We start from the raw sequence: 17,208 nt of genomic DNA, 5'->3' as shown, positions 1-17,208 counted from the left end.
TAGAATCCCAGCTCTGCCCTCATGGAGTGATCTTGGACAAGTTACTTAACTCTCTGTGCCTCAGTTTGCTCAGTTATAAAATGGGGATAATAAACATATCTATGTCATACCTCATGAGGATTATATGAGAAAAAGTATTTAAAGCACTTAAACAATAAGTACTTGATAAATGATAGCATATATATGTATTCATTTTCATATAAATATTTATGGGATATATATACCCAATAAATTGATTTAGAATTCTGGTTATAAATTCATAAGGTTTTTATTCCTTTTGAGATATATCAGCTGTTATTTTACAAGGATTTTCCCCCTCCCTTATGGCAGTTAAGAAAACTTAAGGGCATGTCAGTTATAGCTCAGTAAAGCTGAAAATGGCCCTCTGGAGTAGGAGGACCCTGACCTTCAGGCCTTAAGTCTGGGCTTGACTGCCTTTGTCCTGCTGGGACCTGCTCTGTTCTGGGCAGGCGCACACATAAGCTTCCTGGTTTCTAGCTCGTGCTTCCTTCTGCTGCTGCTTCCGTGGATGCAACCCCTGCAGGGTGTTGCTCACCTTTGAAATGCTGCTGGAACCAAATGCGGCTTTCTGGCTTCCCCTATCAGAAGCCTCAGGCTTCTCCCTCCCGCAAATAACACAGTTCCTTTGTTGCTTCTGCTGCAGCGGCCTTTTCTCCTTGCCTTAAGGAAGAATCTTGCTCTTTGGTTTCTCTTGCTTTTCCTCTGATTGGCTGCTATGTGATACTTTCTCCCCGATGGTCGAATTCCAGGACAAGATATGTATACAGCATCCTGCATGAAACCTCTCTTGGACAGCACTCCAAATACTCAGTACCAACCCCGGGCCTTGCTGCCCCAGAAACACAACTGGGACTCTGGCAGGTTCTGAAATAAGTTGCTTCCCTTTATAGCTTTGCTTGCTCAGTGCATTTTCTACTTAGCTTCTCTGGTCATATCCCATCTCAATTTAAAACATGTTTCTCAAACATGCCAAGCTCTTTCCTACTGCTGGGTCTTTGCACTTGCTGTTCCCTTTGCTTGGAACACACTTCCTCATCTTCCCCATGGCTGACTTCCTCATTCATCAGGTTAAGCAGCTTCAGAGAGGCCTTGTCTGACTCCTCTGTCCAGTTACTCTTTACCACATCCCCTGCTTCTTTCCTTCACACAGTTTATTACATCATGCAACTATCCTATTATTTCTTTGCTTGTCTATTGTCTGTCTCCTCCTACCCCACCCCAGCCAAATGACACTCTGCAAGGGCCAGGACCTTGCCTGTTTTGTTCACCATATATCCTGAGGAGTTCTTGAGTTTAATGCAGTCCAAATTTATCAAAGTTTTCTATACAGTTTGGTGTTATGTCGTTTAATAAATACTACCTTGAGATTACAGGATGTTTTCCTTGATTTTTTTTCAAAAGTTCTGATTTTGCTTTTTCCCTTTAAAGTCTTAAATCTACCTGGGATTAGGTTTTGTGTTTGGGTGAGTTAGGGACCTAACGGATAACTAGTTGTTTCAGCTCATAGACTGAATAGGTTATCTTCCTCCATTGCTCTATAACGCCAGCTCTGTCCTGTCAAGATTCCACACATGGGTGGACCTGTTTCCAGGCTCTCTAGGTTGTTTCATTTCCCTGTCTCTATCTATCCCTATACTAATACCACATATCTGAATTTTTATAGTTTTAGAATAAATGGCTATATATGGAAGGGTGAGTCCTTGAAATATGTTTCTCTTCCTCAAGAATATTTTGGCTATGCTTTGCCTTTGTTTTTGCATATAAATTTTAGGTTAGCTTGTGAAGGTCCAGAAAAAGTCCTGTTGGCAGTTTCATTGGAATTGCATTGACTCAAAGGTTGGTCACACCCCCATCTGTTTCCCCAGGAAGTAGCTCAAGAGATGTTTGTGGAATGAATGGACGTCTGATGAATGTCTCCGAAGTACAGCTTACGAACAAATATTCGTTAGCTGTCAGTGAATGAATACATGGGGGCCAAAGACAATTAAGATTAATTAACACATTCTTACTATTTAGCAACTGCCAGTCAATTTCTTGCTCACCTACTCGTTCTAATAACACCCTATTTAAAACACACAACCCACAACGCCATCCTCGACTGAATACTTTCCTATTTGGAGACCCTCTTGAAAAACAAGTTTTCAAGAAGATTCCGTGTCCGAGGCCCAGGCAAAGAAAGAAAGCCACCTGACAAGTAAAGGGTCTGCGGCTCCCTTGCCTCCCCCAGTTCAGCGGTCCAGCGGGACCCGGGTGGTTCTTAGCCTGGGCTTCCTGCGGCTTAGGGAACCAAGAAGAACTACAAGTCCCGGCAGGCCGCGCGGCGCCCCGGCTCAACCAAACGCAATCCGAGGGTGGAGGAGAGCGACGTTCCCGAGCGCTCCCGTTACCCGGCTGCGGCGGGAGGCCGGGCGCCGCGGCTCGGCCGCCCTCAGGGTGAGTAGGGCGGCCCCTCGAAGGCTGGCGCAGAGCCGGGGCCGCCAGGGTCTCGCGGCTCGTGGAGCGCGGGCGAGCCATGTGGACGCGCCGGGCGCCCACCCCTGTTCAGGCCACTGCAGCCACCTAGCGAGCCCGGAGGAAACCCCAGCCGGTGACCTTGTCACCCGGGGCGCGCGCACGTGGCTCGTGCGATTGGCAGGGCCCCGCCCCCTCCGCGGGGACGCGCCTGCCCGGCTTCCCAGTGGGCTGAAGCGTGCGCTGGCCGCTTGGGTGGCGCAGCCTTGCGCGTGGGTGGAGCTGGCGCGGGAGGAGGGCAGCGGGTGGCTCACTCAGACGTCCCCGCCCCCAGGTGATCTGTGAGCTCCGAGGCGCCGGCTGCTGGGGCTGGAGCGTGGCCTGCACCCGAGCGGGGCTACGCAGGACCCGCGGCGCTCCCGCCTGCCCCGCGGCGGGCCCCAGAGCGCGCCTCTTTTCGAGCACGTTGCAGGGTCCTGCGCTTTTGTTTGGGTCGCGCAATAAATGAGTGCCGACGACAGCCCAGGTATGGAGACCAGCCTTTGGAAGACACCTGGTCCAGCTTTCTCCCCAGTTTAAGTGGCATTTACTTTCGACTGACTACAAAGTCGTTCAGTTCAACAAGTATTGATTGGTTCCCTCCATGGTGCTTGGCACTTCTTGGGTGCTCAAGAAGCATTTGCCCAGTTGAAAGTGAATTCGAGTGTATCTGTGCCGTCACACGTTTTCTTCAAGCATTTTCTGACTGCAGTGGTTCTCAGACTGTAGCGTGCATCAGAAGTACCTGGAGGGCTGCTACAACACAATGCAGGACCCCATCCCCAAAGTTGCTGATTCAGTAGTTCTGAGTGGGGAGCAGGAAGTTTCATTCCCTAGAAGATGGGGAAGTTGCTGGTCTGAGGACTTATTTTTGAGTTCTATTGTAGAGGAAAAAATCCTATGAACTTAAAGCTCCAACCCTTTACAGCTGGTTATGGGCCTTCTGTCCTTCTTTGCCAGTTTAATTTTGTAGTTATAGTAAAAGTGTGCATATTACTTTGTATGCTGTTAATTCCCCCCACATTACCTTATAGACAGATTTTCATGTAGTCTATGCTTCCTGGATTACATCATATTCTATCTTATTGTGTCATTACTGGTGTGGCTGTTTCGCAACAGCCCTCACAGATGCCTGGTTTGATCTCAGCTGGGAGAGTTTGCATTTTTCTTTTTTTAAAATATATTTTTATTCACTTCAGAGAGAGGAAAGGAGAGGGAGAGAGAGAGATAGAAACATCAATGATGAGAGAGTCATTGATCGGCTGCCTCCTGCACGCCCCCGACTGGGGATTGAGCCTGCAACCTGGGCATGTGCCCTGACCCGGAATCGAACCCGATCTCCTGGATCCTAGGTCATGCTCAACCACTGAGCCACGCCCGGCCAGGCTAATTTCTTTTTGATATACACGTTTTCTTGTCAGACGAAAGACCTGTAAGATAAGAATAGTGCTTGATTCAGGCATCCATTCTCTCGGTCTCGCTTCCTCCCAACTCACTGAATATACCTCCTGGGTTTAGATTTTCATGTCAGAGGGATTCCAGTGACCCACCTCAGGGCCCAGCAGGCCACTTGTTTGCCTTTACCCTGTGCTCTCTTGGTTGGAAAGACATACCTGTATTCAAGTTTAGGCTCCGTCACTTACTAGCTTCCCTGCTGAGTTTCTTACCTTTTCTAAAACTCAACTTCCTTATCTGTAGAATAGTGTGCACCTTGGAACATATTGTGCAAGTAACGAGATGTTAAAGCACTTGGCACTTTACCTTTCCTGTTGGAAGCACACTCACTTAGCTTGCTGCTGGCTCTTGGCACTTGGTTTTCCACTGTCCTCCCTGAGCCCCTCTTTCCCATGAGAATGGAGAATTTCTATTCCTTGCTTGGGTGAAATTTATTTTCCCTGTCTACTCTGGGACCTTGGCATCAGTCAGGGATTCCTTAATTTAATATTGATTCAGCACCTTCTGGGCATCCAACACTAGGAATGGGAGTGTGGTTACACTGGGACTGCATCACTCTCTGTGGGGCAGGGTAGATTGTAAACCTGCTCAGCCCAACTGGATGGTCCCTGAGCATTGACTCAACATCTTTCCAGACTCAAGACTCGAGACATGATGGTATCATCCTTCTTGTTTGCTTTTTTTTTTTTTAAAACATATCTTTATTGATTTCAGAGAGGAAGGGAGAGAGAGATAGAAACATCAGTGATGAGAGAATCATTGATTGGCTGCCTCCTGCGTGCCCCCTGCTGGGGATCAAGCCTGCAACCTGGGTATGTGCCCTGACCTGAATCAAACCTTGATCTCTTGGATCCTAGGTCGATGCTCAAGCGCTGAGCCACGCCCGGCCAGGTCATCTTGTTTGCTTTTTATCCATGACAGTAACCAGGTTTCCCTGAAAACCTGATTACTTAAAGGGTATTACTGGGTCTTTTCTAGCCTTGGGAGCAGACCAGAAAAAATAATGCTCATTTGTCTAATAGTCTGTCTAGGAAATGGCAGGAGGCTTTGGTCATTTTATAGGATTAATGGAATTCGAGCCCTAAGTGCCTTTCATCTGTGGCCATCCTCACCTGTGCACCAAGCAGGGTGAGGTGATTCCAGGCTTAGTGTCTCAGAACGTGCCATGGGGAGGGGGCTGGGGATGCATGATAACTGAAAAGGTCTAGCCACTTGTTGGCCCATGAACAGTAAGTGCTTGGTTCCCCATTTAGTTCTGTTCAGGGAGTGGATATTTCATTTGACTATCAACTTCTCATTTCTAGAACTTTCCAGCCTTTTCTGTTGCCTCTTATCATCACCCACCGAGGTGTACCCTATGGTCCAACGAGATGGATTCCATTCATATCATAGATTTGACAGTAACACAGCTTTCCTAACAGTTTCATAGGCTGGAATTGGCTGTTCCTAGTAAGGTGCTTTGGTTGCTCTTGTGACAAGTTGTTGATTTCCAAGGGCTCCAAGCAGCATCTTCTACGTGCCTGGCATTGTTTGGGTACAGTAGAGGGTCAGAAATCATAGTCTCTACCCACAGTGGCTGATGCAGTTAATCTGTGGATGGTGGTACGAATGTTGGTGAATAGAGGTCCGGGAGAGCCTGCCAAGGAGATCACGTGCCATGGAGAGTAGGGCCCAAGCTCTTACTCTACTGTTTACTAGCCAAGCCACCTGGGCCAAATCACTCACCCTCTATGCTTCTCAGTTTCCTCGCTTATACCTGGGCCTGATAATAGTATTTGTCTCACCTCACTGGGTTGTGTGGAATATCTAATGAAAAATGAATGAAAAGGACTTTGTAAAGGTTAGTTATAGCTAGTATTATTATCTAATGATTAGGTTTAGGTCTTGGTGGCCTCAGGACCCCTCCCCTTCAAGTGTGTGCTATTATTAGGGGTAACTCACGTGAAAGTCAAAAAGGCAAGTAACCGAGAGGACAGGTGATTCATTAGCAAAGGGTTTAATAATGAAAGGTGTTTTTCATGGACAGAAGTATTTCACAGCTGACAGGGTCTTTTAAAATACCCTGAGGGAAGCAACTCATTTGCATGTTAAAGACTCGCTGACGCCTTATGGAAAACTCCAACTCCAGTCTGTTTAGGCACAGTTTTGCTCCTATATCATCTATTTTATGTTTTTCAATTTCTACCTCTTTTATTACTGAGGACATTTGCATGAAAACCGGGTCTTGGGAGTTGTGTCTCCTTCGCTACCGCTTCCCCACCCAGAGGTTGACTCAAGGCTAGGGGTGCCTCATTGCCTATAGGGACAGACATGGGGGTTGGCACACTAGGAGATGGGGTTTAGAGGAGACAAGGGCTGGGAGCTGGTGCTTGGGGTGACTAGAGGACGATGGCTGTCCAACTGTCATCCCTGGGTATGTGATTCTCCCCTGGGGATCTATGTTGTTACTGGCTCTGCACAGGATCATGGGTATAGTTTGTTCATTAACTGGTTCATTCATTCAGTAAATACTTTTGGAGTACCTACTATGAGCTGAGCCAAGGTTTGGCAAACTATAGCTTGAGCGCCAAATCTGGTCACACCCATTACTTTACATGTCAGCTAGGCTGCTTTTTGCCTTGAGCAGAGTTGAAGAGTTGTGACATTGTAGCCTGCAGAGCCAAAAGCATTTACTGTATGGCCCTTTACAGAAATAGTTTGTTGACTCCTGCTCTAGGCAGGAGAACAGCAAGTATAAAGGCTCTGAGGCCAGAATGTGCCTGGCATGTTTGAGGAATAGCAAGGAGGTCAGTGCCATTGGAGTGAAGTGAGCAAGGGGGAAGGTGGAAAGGGCTGAGACCCTGGAGGGAATTGGGCAGTCAGTTCAGGTAGGACCTTGTAAGTCATGTGAAGGCCTTGGCTTTTCATCTGAGTGAGGTGAGACCCATTGGAGAGTTGAGAGCAGAGGAATGCATAGTTGGACTTAAGTTTCCATGCTTTGAGTAGACTGGGAAAAAAATTCACTCACTTATTCAGCCATTCTTATTAGCAGACTTATTTATTAGCAAATTATTCTCTTTGTATCTAGCGGAAGAGGCAGATATAGGACCAGATAGTTAGAGATAAAAACAGTGCATGATAAGACCAGAGAGGAAGGAACAATGAGTTCTGAGTGATTGGTTCCCAAAGGCTTCATAGAGGGATTGTGGGGGACTGAGGGTGGATGGATATTTTAGGAGATGAAGCTTGAAAGGTGGATTGGGCTGAGAATGTGGAGGGGACCTTGAATGGCTTGCTAGAGAATTTGGACTTTTTGGTAGGTGGACGGGAGGTAGGAGTGATAGGAATGTACTTGTGGGCTAGGATGGTGATAACTCCAGTGGCGGAGTGAGGTTAAATGGGATGTGGGAAAGTGTTTGGAATGGGAACGGCTGAGTGGCTTTCCTCTCCTTTATTAATTGTATGAGGTTGTGCCAAATTCTGGCCTCCGAGGTGCTAGTTCTTCTATGTAAGTTCTTCAGCTTCTCAGAGAAGAAATGAAGTTTCATTTACTGAGCACGTTAGGCATTATGTTAAAGCAGCATCTCATTTAATTCTCACAATGATCCTATGAGGTAGGCATTACCAAGAGCTTCCTTTTGTAGATGATTACATGGAGGCTCCAAGATGTTGTAACCTGCTCAAGGCCCCACAGCTGGTGAGCAGTAGAGCCAGGGCTCTTTCTGGCTCATACTATGTTCTTAACGTGGGATTCTCTGCAGGTCCCACAGAGAAGGTCCCTGGATCACCCCTCGTGGACCTTCCTATATGGATGACCTTGAAGAAGGAAGATGTGAGAGGTGTCATCTTTCCTCTTACCCTCTTTGATTTTCTTCTCAGGACTTAATACCAGCTGACATTCTAATGTATTATGCCTGTTTGCTTGTGATCTGTCATCCCATCTAGAGAGTAAGTGCCACAAGGGCTAGAACTTTGTCTGTTTTGTCCCCGGTACCCAGAACAGTGCTTGGCACTGCTGAAGCTAGAGTGACATTGAGAGTTGACTTGTGTTAGGTACTATGCTAAGCATTTTATATACATGATCTTATTTTATCTCAACAACTTTTAGGTTGGGTATGATTCTGTTTTACAAATGAGGAAACTGAGGTGCAATGGGGTTAAGAAAATGACCCAAGCTCATTGCAATCTATTAAGTGGCAGAGCCTGGATTTGAATCCTGGTCTGTCTGTGAAACTCAACTATTCCTTTTTCTTTACTTTCCTTTTGCAGGGTCTGGGAACATGGCCAGAAGGGCTCTCAAGCTTGCTTCTTGGACCAGCATGGCTCTTGCTGCCTCTGGCTTCTACCTCTATAGTAACAAGTACCTGGACCCTAATGACTTTGGTGCTGTCAGAGTGGGCAGAGCAGTTGCTACGGTAGGTTTTTTCATTTGGGGATGGAGAGGAACTGCAGTATTTCATGCAGGTATTCATGCATGTAGCAGATGGACATGCTGGTCACACATGTGTAGAGATAAATATGTGCCCTTACATGTGCAAAGCTCCCTTTACACAGTTCCCAGGCATGGATATATATCCTCACATACCAGTTGATATTTCTGTATGCACAGCCTTTGCCATCCTGAAGTTAAACAGAGTGGGCTTGCACAGGACCTCTATGTTAAAGGCTTTACATTTTAAGTTCTACATCTTATTTTAGTGACAGACTCAGAGGGCTGCACTCCTCAGTGAATGCCTAGAAAGAAGGCTTTGCAGCTTTGATTAAATTCTATTAGAAAACTTGGTCTCTTTCTCCAGTAAGCTAGTGTGAATGGTACCTGATGCAGGGCTCATACTCAGAGTATCTAGGCCTTGGAGAAGTTTGGGGGATCCCCTTCAATCTCTGGACTGACAGAGAATCTGAGTTGACTACGTGACCATTGATGGTTTTGTCCAGTGGCTGAAGAGCATCATTCTGGTGTGATCGTGTCCTCTGTGGAAAACAGCTACATAATTGTCCCATTTGCTTGTGGGTAGATTGCTGTGTACTATGGGATGAGCTTATTCTTTCTTCCCCCTGGCATAGGTTTATTCTGATGTAGGTATATTTCGATGCACAGTCTGTTTGGATTGTTGTCCAACCATGTTTTTATTGATTTCAGAGAGAGGAAGAGAGAAAGAGATAGAAACATCAGTGATGAGAGAGAGAGTCATTGATTGGCTGCCTCTTGCACACAAACCCACAACCTGGGCATGTGCCCTGACTGGGAATAGAACCGTGACCTCCTGGTTCATAGGTTGACACTCAACCACTGAGCCATGCTGGCTGGGCCCAACCATTTCTTTAATACTTGGTGTCAAATCTTCTCGCTGGCCTGGCTCAGAGGGGAGGCTACTGTGGTGCCTGCCCTCTAGGGAAAGGGGGTCAGAGAATCAAGTCAGAGAATCAGTAGCTAAGCAGGCCGTGGACTATGAAACGATTTCCCTGTTTTCTGATTGCCCTTTTTTGGGGTCTAGCATTGCCTTATATGTTTTGAGGAGTAGAAACAAACTGTCCCACCTAGACACAGCTTTGAAGGAGCTTCTGGCTGAGAAGTGCTCATGTGAATGGGTCAGAAAACAATCTAAAGCCATGTACTGCTCAAGATGAGTGACTCAGGTGACCACTGCTGTGGGACCTCAGACATAGGAGTGAGCCCTTGGACTGGGAGTCAGGATGAGTGCCAGAGGGGAAGTGGAATGTGTTGGAACTTTAGGGATTTGAATAGTTGGGCAGAAGGGAGGAAGGTTTTTACCAGTGTTTTATAAATCAGCCACTATACTGTGCATTCTTTAAAGGATAGGACCCTGGTCGTCACCATCCTCCTGCATTGATTAGTGACCAGGCCTTGCTGCTGGCTGGCATTCAACAAGTATATGTCAATGGAATAAAGCTTTGGAGTGCGGACAAAGGAACAAAGTCCTTTCACTGTCAGCTTTGTAAGCCCCTTCGCTTCTAGGAGCCTCAGTTGCTCAATTCTAAAAGGGAAGGTTTGGGCTAAATAATCCCCACAGTTCCTCAATGCCTGAGATATCTGGGAGCCTGTAATCTGATTTACCGCGATAACTGGACTTCTGGAGTTTTGGCCAAGGGACTGAGAATTAAAACTTATGCTGTTAGAGCAAACATACATATAAAATCATGTTTATTTGTGATGTAGAGAGATGGAATAAGCGTATCCAACAGCACTCATTCAACTAGTATTTACTGAGCATTTACCTATATGCCCGGAATGGAATGATGTTGAACAGGAAGGACAAGCCCCTGTACCTATAGAGCTGAAATTCTAGCAGAGGGGAGACAGTCCATATACAAGAAAACAAATGAGCACGGTAGTTTTGGACAGTGGTTTGTTATGATAGACAATTGAGAGTTCCTGGTCGGTGGGGCAACTTTAGATTGGAACTCTGCAGAAATGGCATTTATGCAGAGCTCTGACTGAGAGGAAGAAGCCAGCCAGGCTGAGATTTGGGGCAAAGCATCTTAGGGGTCGGACTGTCTATTCCTCCAGATGTACCTACCTGTGTCAGGGGCCTGCAGCTTCAGTTCTTTGGCAGAGGAATACTGTTTGATGTCTGGGCACTAAGCTTTTCCTGTCCTTGGTTCGCAGACAGCTGTCATCAGTTATGACTATCTCACTTCCTTGAGGAGCGTCCCCTATGGCTCAGAGGAGTACATACAGCTTCGATCCGAGGTAAGGGACCTAAGAGACCCGTCTGAGCCAGGCCAGGACTGCATAAGTCCTAAAGTGGCTTCAAAGCCAGCAGACTTTCTGTGTGCAGTTGGAGGTGGGTGGGGACAGTGGGGGGATGGAGGATGGGGGTTGGGGAGGAAGGAGGGAAGGACCACCTCCTCATTGGAGGTGCTTCAGTGCCCGTAGAGTGGGCTGCCGGCTTCCATCAAACTGGATCCTGTGGTACCAAGGCTGTGGATCTACAAGGCACTGTCAGGGAGGCTGGCGTGTGTTTCTGGGGAGCGCAAGTGTTTGGGATGACTCAGGAGGGATGAAGATTCTGTCCTGAGATAACTCAGCTGGCTTCCAAACTGCTTTGTCAGGCAAAACCCTATTGAGAGAGGTTAATTGCTTTTCTGTCCTCTGAAGGCGATGCTGGGGCCTCTTGTAGGCCTCTGAGTGGAGTTGTTGACCCCATGTACTCTGTCCGCACTTGAAATAGGGTAGTTGGTTTTGATGCTGTGACTAGATATTCCAGAGAGTTGGGGCATCAAGCAAGAGGGCATTTTTGTTGAATGTAAGTTGAGTTTGGGGTCAGATGTACTTTTGGTTCCTCCGGAGAGAGGTCTGTGATAGATCTATGTGTCTTTGCTTAGCCCTTCGCCCCATAGAAAATTGAAAGTCATTCTTCCAGATTCAGCTCAACTACCTCCCCTTCTCAGTCATCCTCAGTGGATGGAATAACTCATTTTTAAAATTTTATTTAAACTTTTCATTATGGAAATTTTAGCCATCCATAGGGGTGGAGAGAATAATATAATGAATCCCTGTGGAACTGTCATCCAGCTTCAGAAATTAGCAATATTTTGCCAGCCTTGTCTCATCTACCCCTCCCTTTATTTATTCATTCCTTTGTTTATTTTTTAATTCATTTACTTGTTGTTATTATTTGCTGAAATATTTAAAAGTAAATCTCAGGCTTCATATTATTTCATGGGTAAGTACTTCAGTATGTATTTCTAATAGATAAGGACCTTTAAAAAAACTTAACTCTAATACCATGACCATACCTAACAAAATTGACATTTAAATCTTCCTTGTTGTCCCAAAAATGTAATTATTTTTGTTTTGTTAATCCTTACCCAAGGATATTTTTCCATTGATTTTTAGAGAGAGTGGAAGGGAGGGAGGAATGGGGAGAGAGAGAGAGAAACACCGATGAGAGAGAGACACATTGATTTGGGGCCCTTGACTGGGAATCGAACCCTTGACCCTTCAATTTGAGGGCCAGTGCTCTAACTGCTGAGCAACACTGGCCAGGGCCCACAAATGTATTTTTAAAGTTAGTTTGTTCAAATATGGATGCAAACATGGCACGTATATTGTGTTTGGTTGATGTTTTCTAGATCTTTTCAAATCTGTATTTCCCCTCCTTCTTTTCTTTCTTTCTCTCTTTCTTTGAGCTATTTGCTTGTTGAAGAAACCAGATCATTTATCCTGTAGAATTTTCCACATTCAGGATTTGGCTGATTGCATCTTCAAAGTATCATTTAATGGGAAATAGTTTCACATGGTATACACAATTCAAAATATATAATATTTGAACATACAAAATGATTCTCCTATCCCTGTTCCTTAGGAACCCAATTTTCCTGCTTGGAGATGGTCATTATTTTCTGCGTATTATTTCAGAGATAGGTTCCTATTTGAATTTAATCACTCTATCTTCTTTATTCCTGCCACAAATGATAGTTGGTTACATGTCTCTCTCTTTAGACTATAGATTTTGTTCAATCAGGGATTGGGTCTTTCTTTTTGATATCTTCTACCTTTAGCGATGATGCCTAGGACTGAGTTGATTGAATGTATTTCAATGCCAGGCTGCACCCTGCTAGCTCCTTGCCTTGGGAGAGGCCCCAGAAAGACGGTAAGGTTTGGACCCTGGCCGGTTTGGCTCAGTGGCTAGAGCATCGGCCTGTGGACTGAGGGGTCCCAGGTTTGATTCTGGCCAAGGGCACGTACCTCGGTTGCAGGCTTGATCCCCAGCCCTGGTCGGGGCATGTGTAGGAGGCAACCAATCGATGTGTCTCTCTCACATTGATGTTTCTCTCTCTTTTTCTCTCTCCCTTACACTCTCTCTGAAATGCAATGGAAAAAATATTCTCAGGTGAGAGTTAAGAAAAAAAAAAGACAGTAAAGTTTGGAATCAGAAGACCTGAGTTTGTGCCTCAGCTTTGGGAAGGTCATTTAACTGTTTCGAGCTGCCATTTTCTTTGTGTGTAGGCTAGAGATAGTTATACCACTTAATACAGATTGTTTTGTGAAATATAACTGTAAAGCTGGTATGAAAAATAAGTCAGATGTCTACTAGAAGGTACGCTCTATGAGCACAGGGGCTTGGTCTGTGTTGTGTTTCTCCATGTCTGAAGCACCTACAACAGTACCCAGGACACAGAATGTCCTGAATAAAGGTATGTTGAATGAATGAATGAATGAATGAATGTTTGTATTGGAAGATCTCAAAGTCCGTGACAGTGCTCCCTTGCTTTTCTCTGTTCTCCTTTGTCCATCTAACTAGTGCAGTGGGCCTTGGAACCCACCAGAGTGACATTATGCAGAGAGGTCCAGAGGCAGAACAGGCAGGGGGATGGGTGCCAGGGAGACAGTTACCCTCCATGTGTAAGTCATCTGAAAGGCAGTGGTGCCACAGCTCCTGGAGAAGTTGACAGCTCTGGGGGATGAGTAAGGAAAGTGCAACCTGGCATTTGACAGGAGGATAGCACGTGGTGGTTGTCACCAGGTAACAGGGGTGTAGGCTGGTCCCTGAGTTGTGCCGTGGAAGGAGGAGCTAGCTGGCACTAAAGAGAACCAGTAAATACTGTAAGAGTGTGTTCTTCCATCGGATCACTTATCTGTTCTCGTCCGCGTGACTGATAAAGGAGTGAGCGAAGGGTGAAACATAATTATCTCACCTGTCAAGCCAGCATCCCCAGGTCCCTGAGTATGCCAGAGCCAGGAGACGAGCTTGGCAGGCAGCAACTTGGAGAGGCACTTTCAAGGTTGGTGCTCAGCCCGCTTGGATCTCAGTGACTCAGCTCAGCTTCAGGAGGGGGTGGGAGCCAACGTGAAGGAGTGTTTCCTATGGCCGCAGTGGCACTTTGCTAGGTAGCTGAGGGTGTGGGGTGGAGCCCAGGTGCTTTGGAGAATGCGATCCCTGGTGCTCAGGATGCTTATAAACAGAGAAAACGTGTGTGAACTGGCCTGTGCACAGGGCAGAAAGAAGTCATGGTTGATGTGGACATTCAGACAATGGGCTGGAGAATGTAGGACTGCGTTTATTCTGACCCAGAGGTTGGGGTATAGAACTAACATGTTAATTCTACAGCTAAGGAAGCATCCTCATTGAGAAGCAGCATCCAAATTTTCCTTGGAGGGAACCAGTCATGTCTCAGGTACTTGCCATGAGTCTTAAGTGGGGCTCACTGCACCCTGAGCGCCGAGGGTGGGCATGTGACTTAGGCAGGCTCATTCCTCTGTTGTGCTCATGGGACACGAAGAAACAGATGCAGAGGGTTGAGGCTCTGGAGGAGCTGCAACAACCCTCCTTACCATCCAGCGATTTTTATTGTGAGCTACAGAAAAGCAGGTGTGAGAGATAGTGATCAGCAGAAACCATAAAATGCACAAGAACAAGTGGCTTTGTTCTGAGCTATATGCTTAGCATTTTTCCTTAAGGCCATAACTCTCCTGGGGGCAAGCTTCCCAGACGTTAAGGATCTGTTTTCAGTTTCTGGCAGAAATGTTTCCCTCCTTTTCAGGGGGATTTCTGCAATTCTGGAAAGCTTGCTACCCAACTCCTTCAGAGTTTGTTTGTTGTTTGCTCTCCTTTTCCTACACTCTGTGCCAGGCTGGTCAGTGAACATCAGCTCCAGGACTTTTGGGGATGTCTCCTATAGGACACTGTCTTTTCTGCTAGATTAGCTGAGCATGTAGGATGTTGGCTTTGGGCTGCTGGCAGCCATTTTGGCACCATGAGGGGAAAGCCCATCTGTGCATGGAGCCAGTATTGTGGAGAGGTGTGTAATTTGAGTCTCTATATCTAGCTAGGCCTGAAGCTAGACTACCACTAGGCTTTTCAGTTATGTATGCCAGGAAACTATCTTTTGATGGTTTGAGTTCAGTTTTCTGCTACTTGCAAACAAATGAATCCTGATACACTGTGGAATCTTGGAGAAACAAGCTGGATCTTGAAGCAGAATCAGGGTTTTGATAGGTCACAGAAGGACCTACCTCTAAGAAAGAAATGAAATTCAGAAACTCCAAGGCCTAAACAGAGTGAGGAGAGGTTTGGAGGGTGCCGGGTAGAATTCGAGCCATGAAGCACCTCTCTCTGTAAAGTGGTGGCAGTGGCCTTTGCTGAGTTTGTAAGGACAGAGATGAGAGGCTTTACTTAATTCAACACTGTGGATTATTTAATCCAGGCAGAGAGGTAACTCAGAAACACAGGAGCCCTGTTGGCTCCTTATCATTTTAATGAACAAGTTAATGATTTCTACTTTCCTTATTTCTACATTTATTAATTGGAATTCTTCTGTAACAAAGAGTTGTCCCTTCTCCTTCAGCTTTTTTTTTTTTAATATATCTTTATTGATTTTAGAGAGAGGAAAGGAGAGGGAGAGAGAGAGATAGAAACATCAATGATGAGATAGTCACTGATCAGCTGCCTCCTGCACGACCCCTGCTGGGGATGGAGCCTGCAACTCGGGCATGTGCCCTGACCAGGAATTGAACCCCGATCGCCTGGATCCTAGGTTGACGCTCAACCGCTGAGCCATGCCCAGCCAGTCTCCTTCAGTTTTTTTATTGAATTATTTTTATCACTATGAACTCATGGATATTTATGTTATTTTATGAATTACAATCCAAAACTATTATTATTAATTTTATTGCTCAAATTGTTTAAACTGTGGCCGTTGAGAGCTCCTTCAGGCAGTCTCCTGTGTCTTTTTTGGTATGCCCCATCATTTTTTGAACACTATCTTAACTTTTTGGTACCACAAGATGCTCCAGGCTATCCTTATATTTTCCTTGCCTCAGCCTTGTGATTGATTAATCACATCTCCTTTTATTGGAGAGTGATATTTAGAAGTGAAGATGTGGATGCATATTGCTTTGGGGTGTTACTGTTTCTAGGCTCTCCCAAGAGACAGAGCCAGGAAATGCATGTATACTTATTTATGCATACATACATCTATCTACCTATCCATCCATCCACCCACCTATCCATTAAAAACCATGAGTTCATACTGATATCTTTTTAAACAAGATTTTTTAACTGATTTTTTAGAGAAAGTGGAAGGGAGAGGGACAGAGAGAGAGATATCTGTGTGAGAGCAGAACATCGATTGGCTGCCTCCTGCACGCTCCCTTCTGGGGATCGAGCCCACAACCTGGGCATGTGCCCTGACGGGAAATGAATTGGCAACCTTTTGGTGCATGAGACGATGCCCAACCAACTGAGCCACACCGGCCAGGGCCATACTGATATCTTCAATTTCAGTCTAACATCACAGAGTTCATTTAGTCTTCTCCCTTTCCTTACATGTAACTTATTTCTCTGACAGAGAGAAACCTGCCTCTAATTATTTAAAATATATTAACTTATTTGTTCAACCCTAGTATATCCCAGTGTAGTTAAGGTCCCCAAGGCATACAGAAGCAGGGACAGTGGCCTAAGATGGGTGAGCTTGAATTAATTAAGGGGTACTTGAGCTGGGTTTGGAAAGGTGGGTAAGACAAACCTGTAGCACTGGGGACAAGATGATTTTGGTTGATGGGCACAATTTTGGAGATCGTCTGTAAGAAACAGAGTTTAGTTCAGTGTCTGGAGATGAGGGTATGGGTGAGTGAAGGCACATGCTAGCAAATACAGTTAGAGCTAGGTCACAGAGGGACCAGATGCCAAGTTTTATACCATGGGAAGTTCTAGAGCGGAGTTTTATTAAGCCTTAAATGAATGAGAATGCTTAAAGTTACCAGTTACTGAATATTTTTTGAGCTTTTTCTCTGTGTCAGACAGTGAGCAAAAGAGTGTGTGTGTGTTTGTGTGTGTGTGTGAGACAGAGAGAGAGGGAGAGAGAGGTTGAGAGAGAGAGAGAGAAAGAGATTGCATGTGTCTTTTCCTTTCTTAATCAGGGTCCTAATATGGGAGGAGTCTTTGGTTGCTGCTGTGACTGGGAAGCTTTTTAGCAGAATTCAATTTCGTGTTACTGACTAGGTCACTAGGCTCCTGTGGTATTAGATACTTTAGTCAGCTGTATGTGCATGTAATATTCGTTACTATAATACTTAATATTTGAGCTTGAAGAGGGAGTGATTAATGCTCTTTTCTTCTTTGCCCAAGAAGCAGAACTCAGGAGTTGCAGGAGCCTGCCAGGTAGAGATCAAACTGTCAGCCTTATTACTGATAAATGCTGGGCTGGAGCATGTGGCCTGGGTCTATGAGCAAGTGGGCTTGTTGAACTTCTCCCCTGAATTTGATAGACTTACCTATCAGGCATAGACTTGGCAGG

The 17,208-nt window shown here is 45.6% G+C and overlaps 1 protein-coding gene across 1 annotated transcript in view; it reads left to right on the top strand.

The window, feature by feature from the left end:
• The first annotated feature begins 8,219 nt into the window (after nt 1-8,219).
• ADCK1 (aarF domain containing kinase 1) overlaps nt 8,220-17,208 on the top strand; it is a 94,239-nt gene continuing 85,250 nt past the window's right edge. The window contains exons 1-2 of the mRNA XM_016220169.2: nt 8,220-8,360; nt 10,574-10,657. Coding sequence (XP_016075655.1) covers nt 8,226-8,360; nt 10,574-10,657 — 219 coding nt within the window. The 5' untranslated portion in view covers nt 8,220-8,225. The remainder of the gene's footprint in view (nt 8,361-10,573; nt 10,658-17,208) is intronic.

Source organism: Miniopterus natalensis, chromosome 1 (assembly GCF_054644295.1).
Source record: "Miniopterus natalensis isolate mMinNat1 chromosome 1, mMinNat1.hap1, whole genome shotgun sequence".
NCBI lineage: Eukaryota > Metazoa > Chordata > Mammalia > Chiroptera > Miniopteridae > Miniopterus > Miniopterus natalensis.
The sequence above is the reverse complement of the archived record's forward strand: the minus strand, read 5'-3'. Positions and strand labels throughout refer to the sequence as shown.